Source organism: Entelurus aequoreus, linkage group LG09 (assembly GCF_033978785.1).
Source record: "Entelurus aequoreus isolate RoL-2023_Sb linkage group LG09, RoL_Eaeq_v1.1, whole genome shotgun sequence".
Taxonomy (NCBI): Eukaryota; Metazoa; Chordata; class Actinopteri; order Syngnathiformes; family Syngnathidae; genus Entelurus; species Entelurus aequoreus.
Genome location: NC_084739.1, coordinates 19,032,992 through 19,051,775, shown reverse-complemented (window position 1 = coordinate 19,051,775; position 18,784 = coordinate 19,032,992). Strand labels below are relative to the sequence as shown.

The window sequence follows — 18,784 nt, the reverse complement described above, 5'->3', positions numbered from 1 at the left end:
ACACATAGCGTGAAATTACTTTGCCACCCCATATTCAACCATGTAATAGATCAGTAAACTCAGCAGAAAATTATATTACAGCACATCTGTTTATGAATGATATTTGTTGGAGGGGATTTTGCAGTTTCAAGTTTCATGCTTTAAACCCGTTATTTTGTCTACTGCTCCAACTGTTTTGATATTCCGTTATGTTGCTTGGAACTAACTATTTACGGCATTGCCAAATTGCTAATGCAAGATAAATTTACAAGCCTACACTTGACACAGATGTTTGCCAATTGTCACAGCTTCTCACTGCATCTGCTTTTCATTGATTTACTTATCATTTTTCTGGCATAACACATTTCATTTCACACATTAAGGTCATATGTTTAAGAGCATACAGTGCATAATGTGTGGAAATAAACCAACATAATAAATGAATTCCACTTTTTGGTCACTAAACGAGTTGCTTTGTTGGCCCTGCAGTGTTCCAACAGTCCGGATTATGCCGAGCCAACTGAAGAACCTTGCGTTTGTCCTCCGGGACCTCCAGGGCTTCCAGGAATGAAGGTCACTTTATTCATATTTTATATTTTCCACATATAACATACTTTGTTCCTGGATCTTTGTAAAACCTACTCTAGCGGAGAATTAAGCTTTTATGCAGGTGATAGTGAGTCATGCATTTAAAAGTGCTAAATTATATTTAAAAAAATGTTTTTAAATAAATCTTGGTACGTGATGCTCAAAAGCTGGCCTTGATCCTGACATTTATATTTGGATTAAAAGTGCTGAGTTACAGTAGCTCTACTGGAAACATGCCATTTTGTCTGTCTGTAGGTTTAATGCTAATGAGCTTTGTTTGTTCAGGAGTGTGTGGCTTCAAGAAGCACTATTGTTATGTTATTATTATCCACATTTTACATATACACCGTCTCTCTGCACTTATCCAACGTAATAATAATAATAATAATAGATTAGATTTATATAGCACTTTTCTAGACACTCAAAGCGCTTCACAGAGAAGTGAGAACCCATCATTCATTCACACCTGGTAATAGATAAATACCACATACAACAATATAACATTTAGGTCTTGATCTACTAAAGGTTTGCACGCACTAAAACCCGTGCAAACTTGATAATTGGACGTGCAAACCCGTCCAACGTAATAATAATAATAATAGTGGATTAGATTTATATAGCACTTTTCTAGACACTCAAAGTGCTTCACAGAGAAGTGAGAACCCATCATTCATTCACACCTGGTAATAGATAAATACCACATACAACAATATAGCATTTAGGTCTTGATCTACTAAAGGTTTCCACGCACTAAATCCCAGAGCATTGGGTCTCTTAAATAAACAAAATAGAGAATGCAATCCATTTAGCTGTCTGTGTTCATGTCCTGTATATGCACAATATATGTTGCTTATCAGAACCTCCACAATAATTGGATGAGGATGCAACTATAACTATTTACAATTGTGATTTATCAAGCCTGAAACTGTTCTGCAAACAGCTGTGTTGGTTCAATATTTAGCACGTCTGGAATGTGCGTGCAAATTGGCAAGGTAATCTTGTAAAAAAAAAAAATTACAGAACAATTGTTCATATATTGGACATATTTTATTAAAAATATTATTTTCTTTCCTCTGAATCATTCAAGTACACCATCGCAGTTATTGCTGGTGTTGTTACAAAATGCTGTCATGCTGTTCTGTTGTCGGTTGTGATTACATATTGCAGAAAGTGTGGTGCAGATTATAGGTGTGTGCTGCATGTTTAACAACGTTGAAAACCACCACGGCATGACAACAGCACATCAATTGTACACACAGTCTTAATATATCACCCGCAACACATCCACCAATAATACACACAATTTTATAGTTTGAAAATGCTGTTCAGCACTTGTTATTTGGGATCTTAGTAGATCAGGTCCTAAGGATTGGGACAACAGCCCACAAAAGTTAGTAACACTAGCATAACAATGTGAGCTATAGAACGAACATCATACTCAGCCATTATGCTATAGGTTAGCTTATTTGCTGGAAAAAAACAAAATAAGCCTCTCCCACTGATTTACATATGCTTTATTTCAAGATGTGTAGCAAAGCCTCATTTTATGTGTGTGAGGTTTTTCATTCATTGTGTTTTTAATTGGGTACTCCTGAGAAGCTCTGCCAAAACTAGCATGACAGTAAAACCCAGCATCCTGGTTTTTTGTATAGGGTGAACAGGGGAATGAAGGCAAATCGGGTCAGCCTGGACGTGTTGGTGCTGATGGTAAGCCTGTGAGTACTACATAGTTCAATATGCAAACATACAGAACAAACACACTGGTCACTAATTTCCACTGAGTTAATAGAAAAAAATAATCAAACAAAATGTTGGGCTAATGAAAATGTTCCACTACATAATCATTGTGTGTAAACATGAGCAAAGGACTCAGTTAGGATTGTTTAAATATTCCTTTAAGTTCATCTATGTTATTTCTGATGAAGGGGGTGCCTGGCACTAGAGGAAGTCCAGGGTTTTCAGGTCCACCAGGACTAAAGGTAATTGATATTTTAATGAAGAGATCAATCAGTTGACAAAATACAGTATGAAACAAGTGTTTTGTTTGCCAGGGCCAACGTGGAGCAGATGGCTTGAAAGGGGAACAAGGGAGGCCGGGTGTTTCGGTAAGAAGGTCAAAAAGCTCAGTTGCGGCACTTCTTTTTGTTTATTGTGTACAGCTCCAAAAATTAATATTTTGCAATGCATTCACTCAGGGCGATAGGGGTGTTCCGGGATTATCAGGACAGCCTGGGCAACTTGGAGAGAAGGTAATAATACTCGTCTATCTATCCAAATATTTTCCAAACGATGTATCCTGTTTATGGTTATGGGGAAGTCGGAGTCTATTTAGTTGATTTAATGAGAGGCAGGACAATACTAGGGATTGTACCTTCTTTGGCCACTAATGACAACTAACGTCCAGACTGATGTTGACCTACTTTTAGTGCATGGTTAGGCTTGTTCATTCACAAGCAAGTTATTATATTCTGTATTCTAAACTAAGGATGTCCCCTTTTCACTTTTATTACGATATCAATATTGACTGATACTGATACTGATATTAATTTGTATATATATATATATGTATATATATATATATCAGCAGGAATCATTGTACAAACTTTTATTATTTTGTAGTGTGGAATGTTAGAAAGTATCTGATCAAGTGAAATTAGTCAGAGATCAATGGTTGGTATGAAAAACCCTAACGTCATGGCAGATTTATGCTTTTGAAGTGTAGTGTTTATTTGTGTTTTAGCAACACCTTTATTTTTTTATTTTTCACTTGTATTTATTTATTTATTTATTTACAGACAAACATAGTTTTGTATTTCAAAAGGTCATCCCTAGAAGCACACAACTTATGGACAGGGACCCACAGTTAAAATATTTGTCAACATATAATATACAAAATACAGTACAATACAACACATTTCAAAATCTACCCACCAAATACCCATTTACAATTTCATTTTGAAATAAAAAAGGAATCTTTAAATCCACCAAATCAGTCTCAATATCCTACTATTCAAGTTTGATTAAAAGGTTGCATCTTGAAGATCTGTGATAATCTCACCATACATACACCTGGTGGTTACAATCATTTTATATGAAGCTAATGACACAGGATTTTGAATGATCAACAGACGGTTCTTAGTAGACACTTTCTAATAGGGATGGGCAACAAATCCGGTACTTTTTTGTACCGACCAAATCCACCGATTCAAGTAAATCCAACGGTGCCATGTTATGGTACCTGGGTTGCGCATGACATCTCGTCCGGTTGCAGACTCAGACGGACGAGGCTATCTAGGTATGTAAATGATAACCACAGTAAAACTCTCTACGGTTAGAGTTACAGTTTGAAATTAAAATAATAGAACATTTGTGATGGATAACTGCACTTTGATAAACTCGAGAACTGACTGACACTAGCTCACTAGCTTAAATGCTAACATAAAAACAAGAGACGTTAAAATCTTTCCCCATTAAGAAACAACACACCCAAATCTAAACTTGTATAACCGCATTGCTGTTTGAATAATTAAGATATTCAATATAGGACGGCCACAAAGTAAAATGCCCACCAGAAATAATATATGATAAATATTTAATTTGTAATGCACTATTCATATAAATAAATCCTAAATGCTAAATTAGAAACCAATATTTAAAAAACCATAAAAGCTTAGCCATTACAGTAAAACAGATAAACTACTAAGACTAAAACACAATCAGTGAAGCATAAGAAACACAAAACATGCAAAATCAAAATGTCCAAGTAATGTTGCAATTTTCAATGCCAACAATGGAATTGACTCAGAATTGAAATAATAAAACAAGGAATACAACTGGACAGACATTATCACAATCATCTATTTTTAAATGTGCAAATAAAAAATGAGATTTTATTATTAAAAACCATTAGTAATTTATTAACACACACAAAAGTACCAAAAACGTTTACCGTTGCGTACCGGTATTGAATCCCAGGTACCGGGAATTGGCACCGTACCGGTTCAAATGTGAAAAGTACCTATCCCTACTTTCTAAAATATACTATTCTGCCTTGGATACTTTGCGTATGTAGGTAAGTATTATGCAATTATAATTATTTGATTATTTCTCATATTGAAAAATGCCATGTGTTATACTGCAATATCGTTGAATTAAGGCCAGTTCGTACATCTAGGAGCTAGCTTGTGTGCTAGTTAGCTTATTTATATTAATAACTACTACCTTGAATAATAGAAATTAACAAAACCACTGCAAAATAAGCCTTCCATCAGAAAAGCTGCAGTAATACAGTCTTGTACTACAAAGTGATGACACACAGGGATGTATTAACTAAAGCCCAGTGCAAGTGTGCAGGTAACCTCAGTATAAATCCACTGGTTGCCTTCAGCCAGCCAGCGTTATATAAGACCAAAACAATTCATATATGTAGGTTTACAAAACAACACGATTGACAGCAAATGATGCTTGGGATTTTTTATAAATCATGCAATACAACAGCAGTGCAAAATTTAACCAATCATAGGCAGGTCTATTGTATTGACCTGACTATAACACTTTGTTTTGATTATTATTTTTTAATTATTATTACTATTAATTTTTATTTATTTTATTTTTTTAGACGGTCTGAAAAAAAAGGGCAGCCTTACATTTTGGGTCTAGAGATGTATTCATACAAATGTAATGGTTGCCATGCAGCTACAGTAGTGTGGCTCTGTGTTAGTGTGTGCAATCTTAACAGTTTGGGATTCGTCCAAGCCCAAATCCCAAACGGTTTATAACCAATCTGTTATCCTACAGATTTAATTGATTCATATTTGACCATAATCCACCATGATTTAAGGATATCACATTCCCAGTCCCTCCACAATTTCGCAGATTTTTTTGTGATTGTTGCGATCTCAAAAGCCCCAATTTGTGGCAGCATTTTCAAAAAAATTTAGGCAAAAGTTCATTTTTTTTTGCATTAACATACAGTACAACCCAGCAGGGACAAAATATTAAAACAACATTAAGAACTTGTTGAATTAGGTCTTGATGTTGCGCAACTCAAACATAACGTTGGAACAACATGGTTTTTGACGACGTTTAATCAATGATTTGACCATTGACTTTTGGTCATTTTTCAACCAACATTTTACAACACATACAACGTTGAAACAACTGCTTTTTGACAACGTTTATTCAATGTCAGATTGTGATGTTGATTTGACATTGAAATGTGGTCTTTTCCCAACCAACAACGTGGACATTAGACACCAACGTTGTCTCATTTTACAAATATAACTATTTTGCAATGTTGTTTCGAAGTCAGTTTTAAAAGACATATATGTATAATCGATGTTGTATCAATGTGTTTTGCTTGCTGGATCTGCTTGTGGTTTTATGAATTTTTAATCAGTGTTTTAGGTGTTTTTTTGTAACCCTGACAGCGAAATGCTGCTTCATTTCTCATCTTAAATTAAATGTTTTTAAACATTTATAGAATGTCTCCATCCCCTCAGGATCTCTTGGGCCATTTTTTAGATGCCGGGATTTGCAGAAGTTCTTCCCAACAATTGCAATTGAAAATGCAGGTTCATTTTAGTTGTTTCTTGCAATAAAATTGCAAGTGACAGTTGCAATATTTTTTTGTGATTTTTGTTTCATGAACCAATAAAAAAAAAAAAAGACTTGAGAAAAGCATCTGACGAATAAAACACTCACAATTGTGCGCTTTATTCAGCTACAACAAAGTACACACGTTTTACTGCAAGGAAAAGATCTCAGCCTTCATATGAGAAAAACAAAACAAAACAAAAAAAACTCTCAGTTAAAAAACACATTTTTACATAAAACGAGTAAACAATACAAATAATCCTATTAGGACGTTAATAAATACATGGGATTTTGTATACCAGGTGTACACTGACTACCGTATTTTTTGGACTATAAGTCAGTCTGGAGTATAAGTTGCACCGGCCGAAAATGCATAATAAAGAAGGAAAAAACATATATAAGTCGCACTGGAGTATAAGTCGCATTTTTGGGGGAAATTTATTTGATAAAACCCAACACCAGGAATAGACATTTGAAAGGCAATTTAAAATAAATAAAGAATAGTGAACAACAGGCTGAAGAAGTGTACGTTATATGACGCATAAATAACCAACTGAGAACGTGCCTGGTATGTTAACGTAACATATTATGGTAAGAGTCATTCAAATAACTATAACATATAGAACATGCTTTAAGTTTACCAAACAATCTGTCACTCCTAATCGCTAAATCCCATGAAATCTTATAAGTCTAGTCTCTTACGTGAATGAGCTAAATAATATTATTTGATATTTTACGGTAATGTGTTAATAATTTCACACATAAGTCGCTCCTGAGTATAAGTCGCACCCCGGCCAAACTATGAAAAAAAACTGCGACTTATAGTCCGAAAAATACGGTACTTTAAAGTACGTATATCCAAGCTTCATTTGTAGTATTCTACCTTGAATAGATGTACAGTAGTAAAAATTGCTGGCATGTTTATTGTTTCCACATGTGACCAATTTACACACAGCCATGCATTGTTTGTGAAACAAACACTAAGACAGGTGTTATTGTTGTGCCTCATTGAAATCTGCTCTGTCCTCCTCAAGTTGCAGACATTCTCGTGAACATTTGTGGACAGGAGGTCATCCACTTTTGTTTAAATTCAAACATGTTTAATTGACCTTTTAGTGAAAACTTGGGTAACTTGCGGTGATTTTTGTTGGTCAAATGAGTGATAGATGTAAGTGAATAAATGAGTCATGTAACAATATGACATTTCAAAACACGGTTATGGTGACCAAAATGATCAGGGTTATAATTATTATCGCAGTACTGTTGAATATGCTCAAAAAGTACTTATGCACACACTGAAATATTTTTAAAAAAATATTTATTTATTCATTTGATAGGGAAATCGTAATACAGGTACTGAGAAAACATACATCCCCCGCACCCCAAAACAAAATTACAAAAAAATATGAAATCAGAATACCCCCCTCTCCCCCCGTCCTACATTTTAGTCACAGTGGGTAGCAATGTACTGCCTTCCTCTTCACCACAAGCACATAGAGAATCACACGAACTGACTAAAAGAAAAAAAAAATCACAAACATACAGGGAAGTGTCACTGAATAAAAAATAAAAAAAAGAATTGAGGTAATTGGAAAGGTTTATTATCAACAGTGAGTGTCACATTTATCCTATAGTGCCTTTAACTTAGCTATGTAACTAATCATAACTAATCAGCCCCAGATCAAGTCAAATTGTTTTGGTGTAACCCTCAGATTATATTTAGTTTTTTCTAAATCTAAATAAAATATGAGGTCCTTAAGCCTTACTGAGGCCTTGGGGGCAAACTGTGATTTCCACTACAATACAATCCTTCTACGAGCTAGTAATGATGCAAAGGCGTTGAAATATTTTGACCAAGTTTTATTTTTTTATGTGTTTCTTATGCTATTTTATCTGTTTTATTGGCTAAGCTTGTATTGTTTTAAATATTGGTTTGTAATGTAGCACTTTAAGATATATTTAAATAAAAAGTGTGTTACAGATAAAATCTATTATTATCATTTATAATTTTTGGCGGGCATTGTGGCGTCCTACTCTGTTCATCGGGCCGTAAAATATTGTAAAGAACGATTACTCTGTTGTAAGTGAGTACAGCTTGTAGATTCAACGTGCACAAATACATATCTTAGTTGCTCAGAAAGCTATGTGTTTGTATAAGTTTAGATTGGGGTATGTTGTCTTATAATGGGGAACAATGTTTAATGTCTTATGTTTTGATGTTAACATTTAAGCTAGCAAGCTGGCGCAGGTCAGTCGGTGAGTTTATCAAAGTGCAGTTATCAATCTCGGTTTTTGGATTATTTTAATCTAAAACAGTAATACTAACCACTGGAAGTGTTAATGCGGTTATCATTAATACCGTTTATCTTTAAATCCCGAGACCAGGGTTTTCCAAACTTTTGACTGGGGGGCTGTATTGGGCTTCAAACATTTGTGCGGGGTCCGAAAGCCTTCATTCATATATATACTGTATATACATACATAAACATACATATATATATGTTAATATATATGTATATACGTATACATATACATACATACATATGTATATATACTGTATATATATGTATATATACAGTATATATATACACACATACTGTATATACATACATACTGTATATATATATATATATATATATATATATATATATATATATATATATATATATATATATATATATATATATATATATATATATATATATATATATATATATATATATATATATATATATATATACAGTATATACATACATATATATGTGTGTGTGTATATGTGTATATATACATACATATGTATGTGTGCGTGTATGTATATATATATATATATATATATATATATATATATATATATATATATATATATACATGTATGTATATATACATGTATGTATATAAATGTATATATATGTCTATATATATGAAAAAAATATATATGCATATATAAAGCCTATACATATATATGAGTACATATTATTCTAATAATATAGAATATATGATTAATAATTATTATAATTGGATATTGGGTGTAATTTAGATTTATTTTAATTTTTATGTTGATTGGACGTGTTTTATAATATCCACAAAGTTCAATGAGCAGGTTGTGTTATGTGTGTCTTATGTTTGTTGATTTTTTGTGCTGGTTGAATTGTTTTCCCCCCCTGCACCATGACTAGGGAAGGTTGTTTGGATTCGGTCATCTAGGTAAATTATGTGCTAGTTGTCCTTGCAAGTACAATTAATGGTTGAGTAACTTTGTTGGCCACCAGATGGCAACAATAATTGTATATGAAATGTATACACCATTCTTGACCATATCGCTTGTTTGAGCTTGTGCCGTCTAGTGGCCCAATGAAAGTCGCCCTTGGGCCGCATTTGCCCGGCAGGCTGTAGTTTGGACACCTCTATCCTGTCCTAGACTAAATGTATCACTGTCAATGTAGAAAGGGAAGTTAAGCTACTGGGCGATGCAGGGAGACATTTGATTAGTTAGAGAGAGAGTTTGCGTTTGGTATGAGTGCTGCTTGGACAAATTTGATTGGCTGAAAGGTCGATTGGCAAAAACGTGTAGGAAAATTTTGGGTTTTGGACAAAGTTGTAAGGCCACAGATAATTCGCAGCCTTTGGTAAATTTGCGTGACTTGGAGTCATCGCAACATCGCAAAATTCTGGAGGGACTGGCTATCATGTTGTACTGTATATCCGAACTGGGCATCATAATGGGGTCACTTGAAGCATGGCGTAGAAATTCCTCTAACTATTGCTATTGTTTCCAAAACTGCCTCACAATGGGGATTATAAAATTGATTTCAATGAAACAAAATGATAAACACATCCGTGGAGGTTACAACTGTTGCAAATAAAACCACTTGTGTAGCTGCGGGAGAAAAACGACTTTGAACCAAAATACAAGAAGCAAACATCCACTGGGTTTCGAACTCGCTGTACTTCTTTGCGTTACGAACATCAAGTAGAAAATCAACTGAATGGTACTAAAGTGTTGAATTAACAGGAAAATCCCTGCAAGACACATCCACCGTTTGAGCACTGCCGCATCAATCTCTCTTGTCGCCACATGTTTTCAATATGAAAGCAAATGTCTTGAGACCGCAACACACTTTTAAGAGTCCAATTTGCTGACTTACTAAGTTTTGGTTCTGTTCAAGGGTTGATGCAGGGATGGGAGTTTTTCCTAGCCTCTGTCGTCAAAATGCATTCTTCTGTGGGAAGTGTGGTCCAGGGCCTGCTCCAATATGAGAGTGCTTTGAGTTCTGTTTGGAGATTGAGAAATTTGAGTGGAAATTGAACTTAACTTAACCTCGGACCGGCTCTAAGCACTCACTTTCTGCAGAACGGATCCTAAGAGTTAAAGTGCACATACCGAAGGAAACATGCGTAATTATTTCTTGAGAGTTTCAGATACATTTCTTATCACGGAAAACCAACTCTGTCTTAACAAAACACATCACGCCTCCTCAGAAGGGAGCCTGACAGGCTAATCTCTTTGACATCCACTCCCACTTCACGGGCCTCTGATGTCTGCAGAACAAATTAATGTTGAAAAAAAAAATCTATATTCTGTCCGGCAGTGTTGAGTCAGTGGCGCCTCAGGTGGATTATCGGTCGCTTTCTCTGGTCAGTCGCATTAAAAGGAAGCTACAAGGCTGACAGGCAGCTCTGCAAATGCCGAATACAGTGCTTGTGTTCAAGGAAAAAGATTATTTTGAAGCCTGAGGTGTTCACAGTAATCGCTAAGCAGCCTTTATTCTATCTAGCCCTCTTTTCCAACAGATCCAACTGATAGTGAAACTACAAAATTGGTCTTTGTTAATGCACTATAGTTGTTTTGTAACTGTCCTGGTAATTTGATGCAGGGAATTTATTGTCACTTGCATATTCAAAATCAACGTTTATATGTTCCCAAACCTAGGATTTGTGTGGCCATAAACAAGAGTTTTATTTGTGGCCCCATTGTGATCTTTAATATTACATATTTATTATTATTTGTCTTGTAAACTTAAAGGGGACCTATGATGATTTCGATTTACGGCATGGCTCACGTGGTGGAGCGGCCGTGCCAGCAACTTGAGGGTTCCAGGTTTGATCACAGCCTCAGCCATCCTAGTCACGTCCGTCGTGTCCTTGAGCAAGACACTTCACCCTTGCTCCCTCCTGAGGGGTCGTGGTCAGGGCCTTGCATAGCAGCTCTCGCCATCAGTGTGTGAATGTGTTTGTGAATGGGTGAATGGGGAAATAGTGTCAAAGCGCTTTGAGTACCTTGAAGGTAGAAAAGCGCTATACAAGTATAATCTATTCACCATTTACATTTAGAAACTTACCTGTGGTCTAGACCCAGCTAACCATTTTTTGTTCCCAGAATGTTGTGACAAAGCTAACCTCTGCATTTTGGGTTGTTTTTGCTTCTACTTTAGTTCCAATTTGGTTCAAAGGGAAACACTTTTTACGGTTCCCGGAACAATACATTTTACGTTCATTGCGGTCCCTGACCCATAAACAATGTTCCCAAATGGTTGCTTTTGGGTAGTTTTTGGTTCCCGGAATGTTACATATTACATTCTCTAAATGTTGTTTCTTGGTTGTATTGACCCCCACAACCTATAGGTATTATAAACTCCAATACTTGTAACTTACTGTACATGGACATATTGTCAGTAATGAATTAAGAGGCAAATTTGGCAGGACTAATGCCAATTTTATTATAAAACAAACTACACAAATTATCTGAAACAGTTATGTAAATTGGAAATAAGAGGAATAAAAAGTATATAAAAATGGATTGACAATACGTAAAAAAAATCTGCATAAAAAGTCTGCACTACAATAAAAATGAGGGGAAAATATGCCCAATATAAATTGTACTAGTTTTGTGTCCCAAAACAGAAAAAAACAGTCAATTGTAATGCAAAAATTTTCAAAAGCATAACAAATTCCAGTACCTGTAAACCTAAACTTCCTGGGGCCGTACTTATCAAGCTTCTTAGAGTGCCATATTACACTTAAGTCCTGAGAATTTGCGAAATTTAGTCCTACTCTCAAACTTAAGAATAAAAGCTTTTTATCAACGTTCTTAAGTCTAAGAATCACTCCTACTCTCCACGATATTTAAGAGACCTTCAGAAGTGTCTTAAGTGGTTAGGAGTTGCCAGCAGGGGATGGCACTGAGGCGAGAGAGACGTGCGAGAACGTTCAGGGAACGGAACAATGTTTTTTTTTTTTTTTTATGACGAGCAGCTGATCAAACGGTATCGTTTAGACAGAGCGGATATTATTTTTGTCACAGATTTAATACTTTTCGATTCCTTGTTGATTTCTGCATGTGTCTGCAGTGGGCTAGTATATATAGAGCCACCCACACCAGTTTCAAATTAGTTGCCTAATTAATGAATTGGAAAGAAAATGTTATGACAGTAGCGTATGTGTGTGGCCGTGAGGTGAGTGACGTCAGTGAGTGTGTGGGCGATAGAAGAGAGGGAGCGGTAGCGTGAGTGCCGGCGGGGACTAGTTTGTTTTGTATTATTTTGTAGTTTATTGTCAAAATATACACTCCCATTGTCCACTTAAATATTTCCAAGATATTTCTTTATTCTTAGACAACGGATTCCCTTCCGTGATTGGTCATTTCTATGGACACGGAAATGACGTCACCTAAAATTCCGTTTACGGCACATAGTAATGTCGTAATTCAGCTCTGAGTGTGACACTTAAGATTCAGTCCTACACTTCGCTGAAAGTGTGAGTAAGACGCTTGATAACTAACTTTTAAGTGCAGCTTTCAGCGAAGAAATTTATTTACTCTTAAGTCAACTCTTAGCAGACTTCTTAGGAGTAATTCTAAGAAGCTTGATAAGTACGGCCCCTGATCACCAGAAGTGATTGAAATATTTGAAATGTATTTATTAATTGTGAACACACTCGAAACGAGCCAATTTACCGTCTGTGTGGGGCAAACTTCAGAGCATGCCCAATGGACTACTTGAAGTTTGGAGCCACATGTGACTCTTCTGCCTCCTTGTTGTGGCTACCCTCAGATTTTTTTCAAACCCAGAGTGAGAAAAGTTTGCATTTCTAGGAAGGGTTCTATAGGCAAGTAAAACAGACTGGAAGCATGTGTGTTTAGTTCATCTTCTGGAGTTTGCAACCCCTTGGGTAAGCTAACTATAAATACTTGCCAAAAAAGAAAAGGAAAACAAGTTGAATTTCACAAGGGCTGATTACCTTTCCTATAGAATAAAACAAAAAAGATGAGAACTTTTAAGATTTTATAAACTCTGTTACTTTTTGCAGCTCTATGATATTTTGTTTTAGTAGAAGATGTAATGATACAGTGGAGAAGGAGACGGCACTGAGACAGGGACGTCGCTTAGCTTTAGGCGTGTTTATTATTATAATAGAATGAGTGTTACCGGGAGGTGTTGAAGGTGCGTGTTGAGGAAGAGGCGGAAGTCCAGAAAGGGCAAGGCAGGCTCGGAGGTCCAGGGACAGGCAGGAGGTCAGGGGCTGGAGCGAGGCGTCGTTGTCCGAAGGAAGGCGTGAGGTCGAGATCCAGGAAGGCAGCAGAGAGTCCAAAGGGGATCCAGGGAGACGAGACACACTGCTCGAAACCTGTGGATGACGAAGGGCTACTGGATGACGACACAGGACAAGACATGATAAGCACAGAGCAGGGGAAACACAGAGAGCAAATAGGCACATGGACAAGGATCTAGAGACGTGCGGGCTTACTGTGCAATACAGGTAGCTACGTTCTGGCACTGGAACGCAGGTTGCGCTGGCTTAAGAAGAGTGGAGCCTCATCAGCGTCAGGTGTGTTGATCGTAGATTACGGCAGGAGAGGAACGCCCGTGGGCGTGTCCAGAGGCACACTCAGAGGAGCACACAGAAGAATGAGAGGCGGCAGGTGCTAGAGCCGTAACAGAAGAGGTAGCAACATGTATCTTTTGATAGTAAATGTTGCAGACTTCTGGTCTCAATAATATGTATCGGATATGCATTGGTAAAAATGTTGAATACATTTTGCTCCACAGTCACTTTTATATCATGCATTTTTAGTCTGTCTTCAAGATTTTTCTGGAGGCATTCCCAGATTGCAAATGAAACCGTGCCCAACCCTAGCCAAAAGTGTCATAATCTATATTTTGAAAATGTACACTGTTTAAATATACATCTTGAAGTGGTCACCGCTATTATTTTTCCAGACACGTTTGAAAATAAACTGCATACATTTTATATAGATTCACAAGGTTCATTAGGTACACTACACACTCTCCAATTGATAAAAAACAACATTTATTTCACTGCATGTTGTACATCAGTGTTAATATGCATATGCCAAGATTATATGAAAATAATATTTTAGCCTACTTTAATTTTGTGTTTCCTCAGAGCCTGAAGCAGAGGGGGAGGTGATGGTCCCCCTCGGACTGAGAGCTTGACTTAATGTCTGAATAAGTGCATCCACCTCACTGTGACGTAACGATGTAGCCAGTTGCAAAACCACGCCTACGGTGGCATCCAAAACTGCGTGCAAGCTCACGCCAAAATGCATACGATGCTTTGACATTGTTTAACACGAGTAGCCAACTTTGTATGTCAGAAAAGACGCCATTCTTCAAAGGTCCTCTTTAATGTCACCACACTACATTCACACACTCAGTATAATTAATATTATAATTAATTTAATCCATCATTATTGTAATTCTAATTAGTGCATCTACTACGGGTTAAGCCTCTTCTGTCTTAAAAAAACTAGTGCCAAATCTTTTTTGAACTTTAATCAAGGTTCCTTTAACACACCACAGCTATGTGCTATGCCAGGGGTGTCCAATCTTTTTCCACTGAGGGTCATACACGGAAAAATTTAAGCATTTTTCATTTTCAAACCTTAACAAAATAGATGGATTTTTTTTTTTTAACCTTTAGGGCTCCCGGGGACTATAAAGGGTCTCAGTCATTAAACTGTTAAAAATAAGTCAAATTAATGTTATTATTTTTTATTTAACGCTTACAGTAAATCTCTATATCAACTTGAAGTTGATATAAAGTAAAAAAAAAAAAGGTTTTCTGTCAAAGACAACTTTGTTTTTTATAGTAAAACTGAAATATGCAGTATTTATTATTTAGAGCCTTAAAAGATCAATAATGCAGGACACCATTGATTTTAATTCTTTAATATTTTTGAGTAATCACAGTGAAAAGTTAAATAAAATCCTACTAAATATTTTTGGGATCCAAAAGGTCCACCACTCATAAAATGATACATTTTTATTAGTTTTATTTTACTTTTAACACTTAAACTACGAGATCAACTTCAGATATATCTGTCGATTTTACATTTGAACTATTATTTTGTTTGTTTTATGCTCTTTTGTCAATTAAAACGTTGATGTTTTTATATGGCAACCACACAATATATGCTATATTTTTTCCACATAAAACATTTTAAAGTGATATTTTTTAAGTAATAATTCATTATAACATAGATTTTTAGTCTTTTTTTTTTATTTTTAGCAATGGCAAAAAAAAGAAAAATAAAGACAAAAGAAAAAAAACAGCCTGCATGGCAGCTTTGTGTCAACATTGCAACTTTTTCTTGTTAGATTTCACCTCATTCCACTTTTTTTAAATGTTTTTTTAAGTTTTTGCAATATTATCAATTTTGCAATTTTTGCAGAATGTTCGGGCTGCAAATGGCCCCTGGGCCGCACTTTGGACACCCCTGTGCTATGCGATGCAAACATTGCCCGACGTCACAAACAGATTTACCATATTTTTACCTTTCTTCTATCCCGTCATCATGGTTCCTAAGTGTTGCTCCTGTGTGTGAATGCATGAATGTGAGAGTTGATGATGTGATGACAGTTAAGTGTTCATGCTGGGTTTTCTGCTAACAGAAGGAATGATCCATTCCTGACTTTACAAGGAGGTGCAGGTTGTGTCACACATTCCTAATTTGACTCCCAACAACTTTATTATTCATTTTGACAGCAACATTGATCGTATCTGAACGTCATATTTTATAACTGACTGATTTAAATCTAAGAATTATTTTTTCTAATCTTTCCAAAGCCCTGGCCAAGAGTCGAGTATAAAGATATAAAGCCAACTAAACAACAGGAACCGTGACTGCTGCCAAGGACGTGTGCGGCCCTGCTCGGATGCATGCAATTGCTGTTGTTTTGACGTTATTATTTCTGCCGAAATAAATCAAAATAATATCTGTGTATATATATATATATATATATATATATATATATATATTTATATAGGTTTAATCATACTCCAGCTCATAAACTACAATAAAAACATGCTTTTATTGTGCGGCCTTATTCGACACACTTTGCTGTTCCATTCCTGCAGCAGCGTAAAAGCCTCCCACAATTCTTGCGGGTGGAGCAGCACCATGTTGCACAACAGGGCATTTTTGCACTTCGAAATACAAACGAGGAAGTGCCGCAAACGCATGGCATAAGCTCAACGTTAGACTCTGATGTTGATGTTTTAAACAATATGGTTGAAATCTCAGTAAAGGCCAGGGTGGAAAGGTGTAGGAATTGCCATTTAGTCAGTAGATAAAGCAATGACATTTGCCGGATGCATAATAAAATGTTGAAGATGCCCCACGGGACACATTGGGGTCATCTACAACCATGGAATTCCGGTTATATTTGCATTTTTTATGACTTCAGTGACATGGTCAGTGCAGGGCCAGGCCTGCTAGTGATCAAGAAGAGTTACTGTCCCATTTCATGTTATTTAGTCTTGTACTTATATTGTATTGGCTTTGAAATAGCAATAAAAGTAATCTTTTTTAAACCACATCATGACAAGCTGAGCGGATTTCTGGGGATTTTCCATGATATATAGATGACTACCGTTGCTGCAGCAGGGAATTAATTCTGCAGCATGTGCCACATTGCCAGTTGTTCTTATAGCGAATCCAAGGGTTGAAAGTTTGTTTTCCTGGCAGAAGGTCTGTGTAGATCGAAAACGAGTTCATGGATATACAGTAAGTCCAAAGGCAACATGGAGACTGCAGTGCAGCTATCCTACACCCGTCAAACTGTGGACTGAAGCCTTAGGCAATTGCAATATAGGGTGATTGATCTGCTTTTATATCAGCAGATGCTACATGGTCATTAAACAACACAGTCAGTTAAAATAATATTCACATTAAGATATTCACCATTAAGACTTAAAAAACAGCTGCAATTTGTTGAAACCAACAGCCTATTAGAGTTGCGCGATATATTTACACGATACAAATAATACACATCTGGCCACGATAACGCATGTTGATGACACATTCGAGATGAGTGCCGCATATTTGACAACGACAAGCGAACAAACGCAATGTAACGTCCTCGCTAGCGGCTAATCTCCTTCCAGATTGCAGCAAAGCCACCTCTAAGACAGCAATCCTCGCCTTCATGGAGGCAAATAAAAACGTTTTCTTACAATTACTATTATCACTGGAGGACAAAAACTTGCTAAACATGCTACACTGCACACTGTAGGAGGATATGCTAACTGCAAGCTAGAGCTCTTGAATGTACACGAAGGTGGGCAGATCGATACAAATATTATCAGTAACGATACCAAGTGCAGTGACAGTATATGGTTGATAATACAGTGGTTGGATCAATATTTTTTAGTATCAAAACAATCTTTTGTCAGGAAATAAGTCTCTGTACACAGGAGGAGTTTACGTGCAGAAAGCAAAGAATATAAATCAGAGCCAATAGTAGGAAATTATATCAATATTGTATTATGATATTATAATATATATTATAATATTTATTTTGTTGTATTTGTGATCAAAAATGTAATCATTCGATGATCTTAAAAAATTTGAAAATTAATACGCAATATGTTACTGCAGCCGCCAAATTAGGATCCTTTGTAACCCATTTTAAAATTGTTCTATTATCATTCACATAACAAATAATATATGGTGATACATGCCGTTATAACAAGAGGCTGCAACATGTCCAATATAGTTTTTAGACCATATTGCCCATCCCAAGCACAACCTATACTTCTGTCTTCAATTTCCATACTATTGCCTCTCTCCTTTCTTTAGCTGTATGAAGGATGAATAATAGGCATCATTGGATTAATTAAATTATACACATCATTGCCAGTGCAGCTAGCAGTAACGGTCTCACTCCATTAAAGCGTTCTCTGGTTGAGGTTTCCTCCAGCAAAAGTGGAATCAGCGGCCGGCCTAAGAAATTCAATAGGGATTCCTCGTCATAATGTATCTACTTTCTGACTACCCTCCAGGGCCCAGTTGGTTTACCAGGACGAGCAGGGATGCCGGGTGAAGATGGAAAAATGGTGAGGGAGTTGACATTAATCCAGTCTTTGAATGTAGTTGTTCACACTGGATGTCTCCTACAGGGACAGAAAGGGAGTATGGGACCTCCCGGGCCTTTAGGCTATAGAGGAGAAACTGTATGTATTGATAATAAATCCATATTATAATTCATACAGCCACTGTTAAATGCTGATGCTGTCTTTACAGGGCCAACCTGGCAGAGATGGAAAGGATGGACCTCCTGGGCAACTTGGTCAAAAGGTCCTGTTTATTTATACAGTGCAC

The 18,784-nt window shown here is 36.2% G+C and overlaps 1 protein-coding gene and 1 long non-coding RNA gene across 4 annotated transcripts in view; one reads left to right on the top strand and one right to left on the bottom strand.

The window, feature by feature from the left end:
- Positions 1–18,784, bottom strand: part of LOC133657233 (uncharacterized) — a 972,718-nt gene that overhangs the window by 547,148 nt on the left and 406,786 nt on the right. The window lies entirely within an intron of this gene.
- col21a1 (collagen, type XXI, alpha 1) overlaps positions 1–18,784 on the top strand; it is a 100,486-nt gene that overhangs the window by 51,052 nt on the left and 30,650 nt on the right. For all 3 annotated transcript variants that reach the window (XM_062058285.1, XM_062058284.1, XM_062058286.1), the window contains exons 8-15: positions 469–552; positions 2,220–2,282; positions 2,493–2,546; positions 2,619–2,672; positions 2,763–2,816; positions 18,466–18,519; positions 18,583–18,636; positions 18,707–18,760. In XM_062058285.1, the coding sequence (XP_061914269.1) occupies positions 469–552; positions 2,220–2,282; positions 2,493–2,546; positions 2,619–2,672; positions 2,763–2,816; positions 18,466–18,519; positions 18,583–18,636; positions 18,707–18,760 (471 nt within the window). The remainder of the gene's footprint in view (positions 1–468; positions 553–2,219; positions 2,283–2,492; positions 2,547–2,618; positions 2,673–2,762; positions 2,817–18,465; positions 18,520–18,582; positions 18,637–18,706; positions 18,761–18,784) is intronic.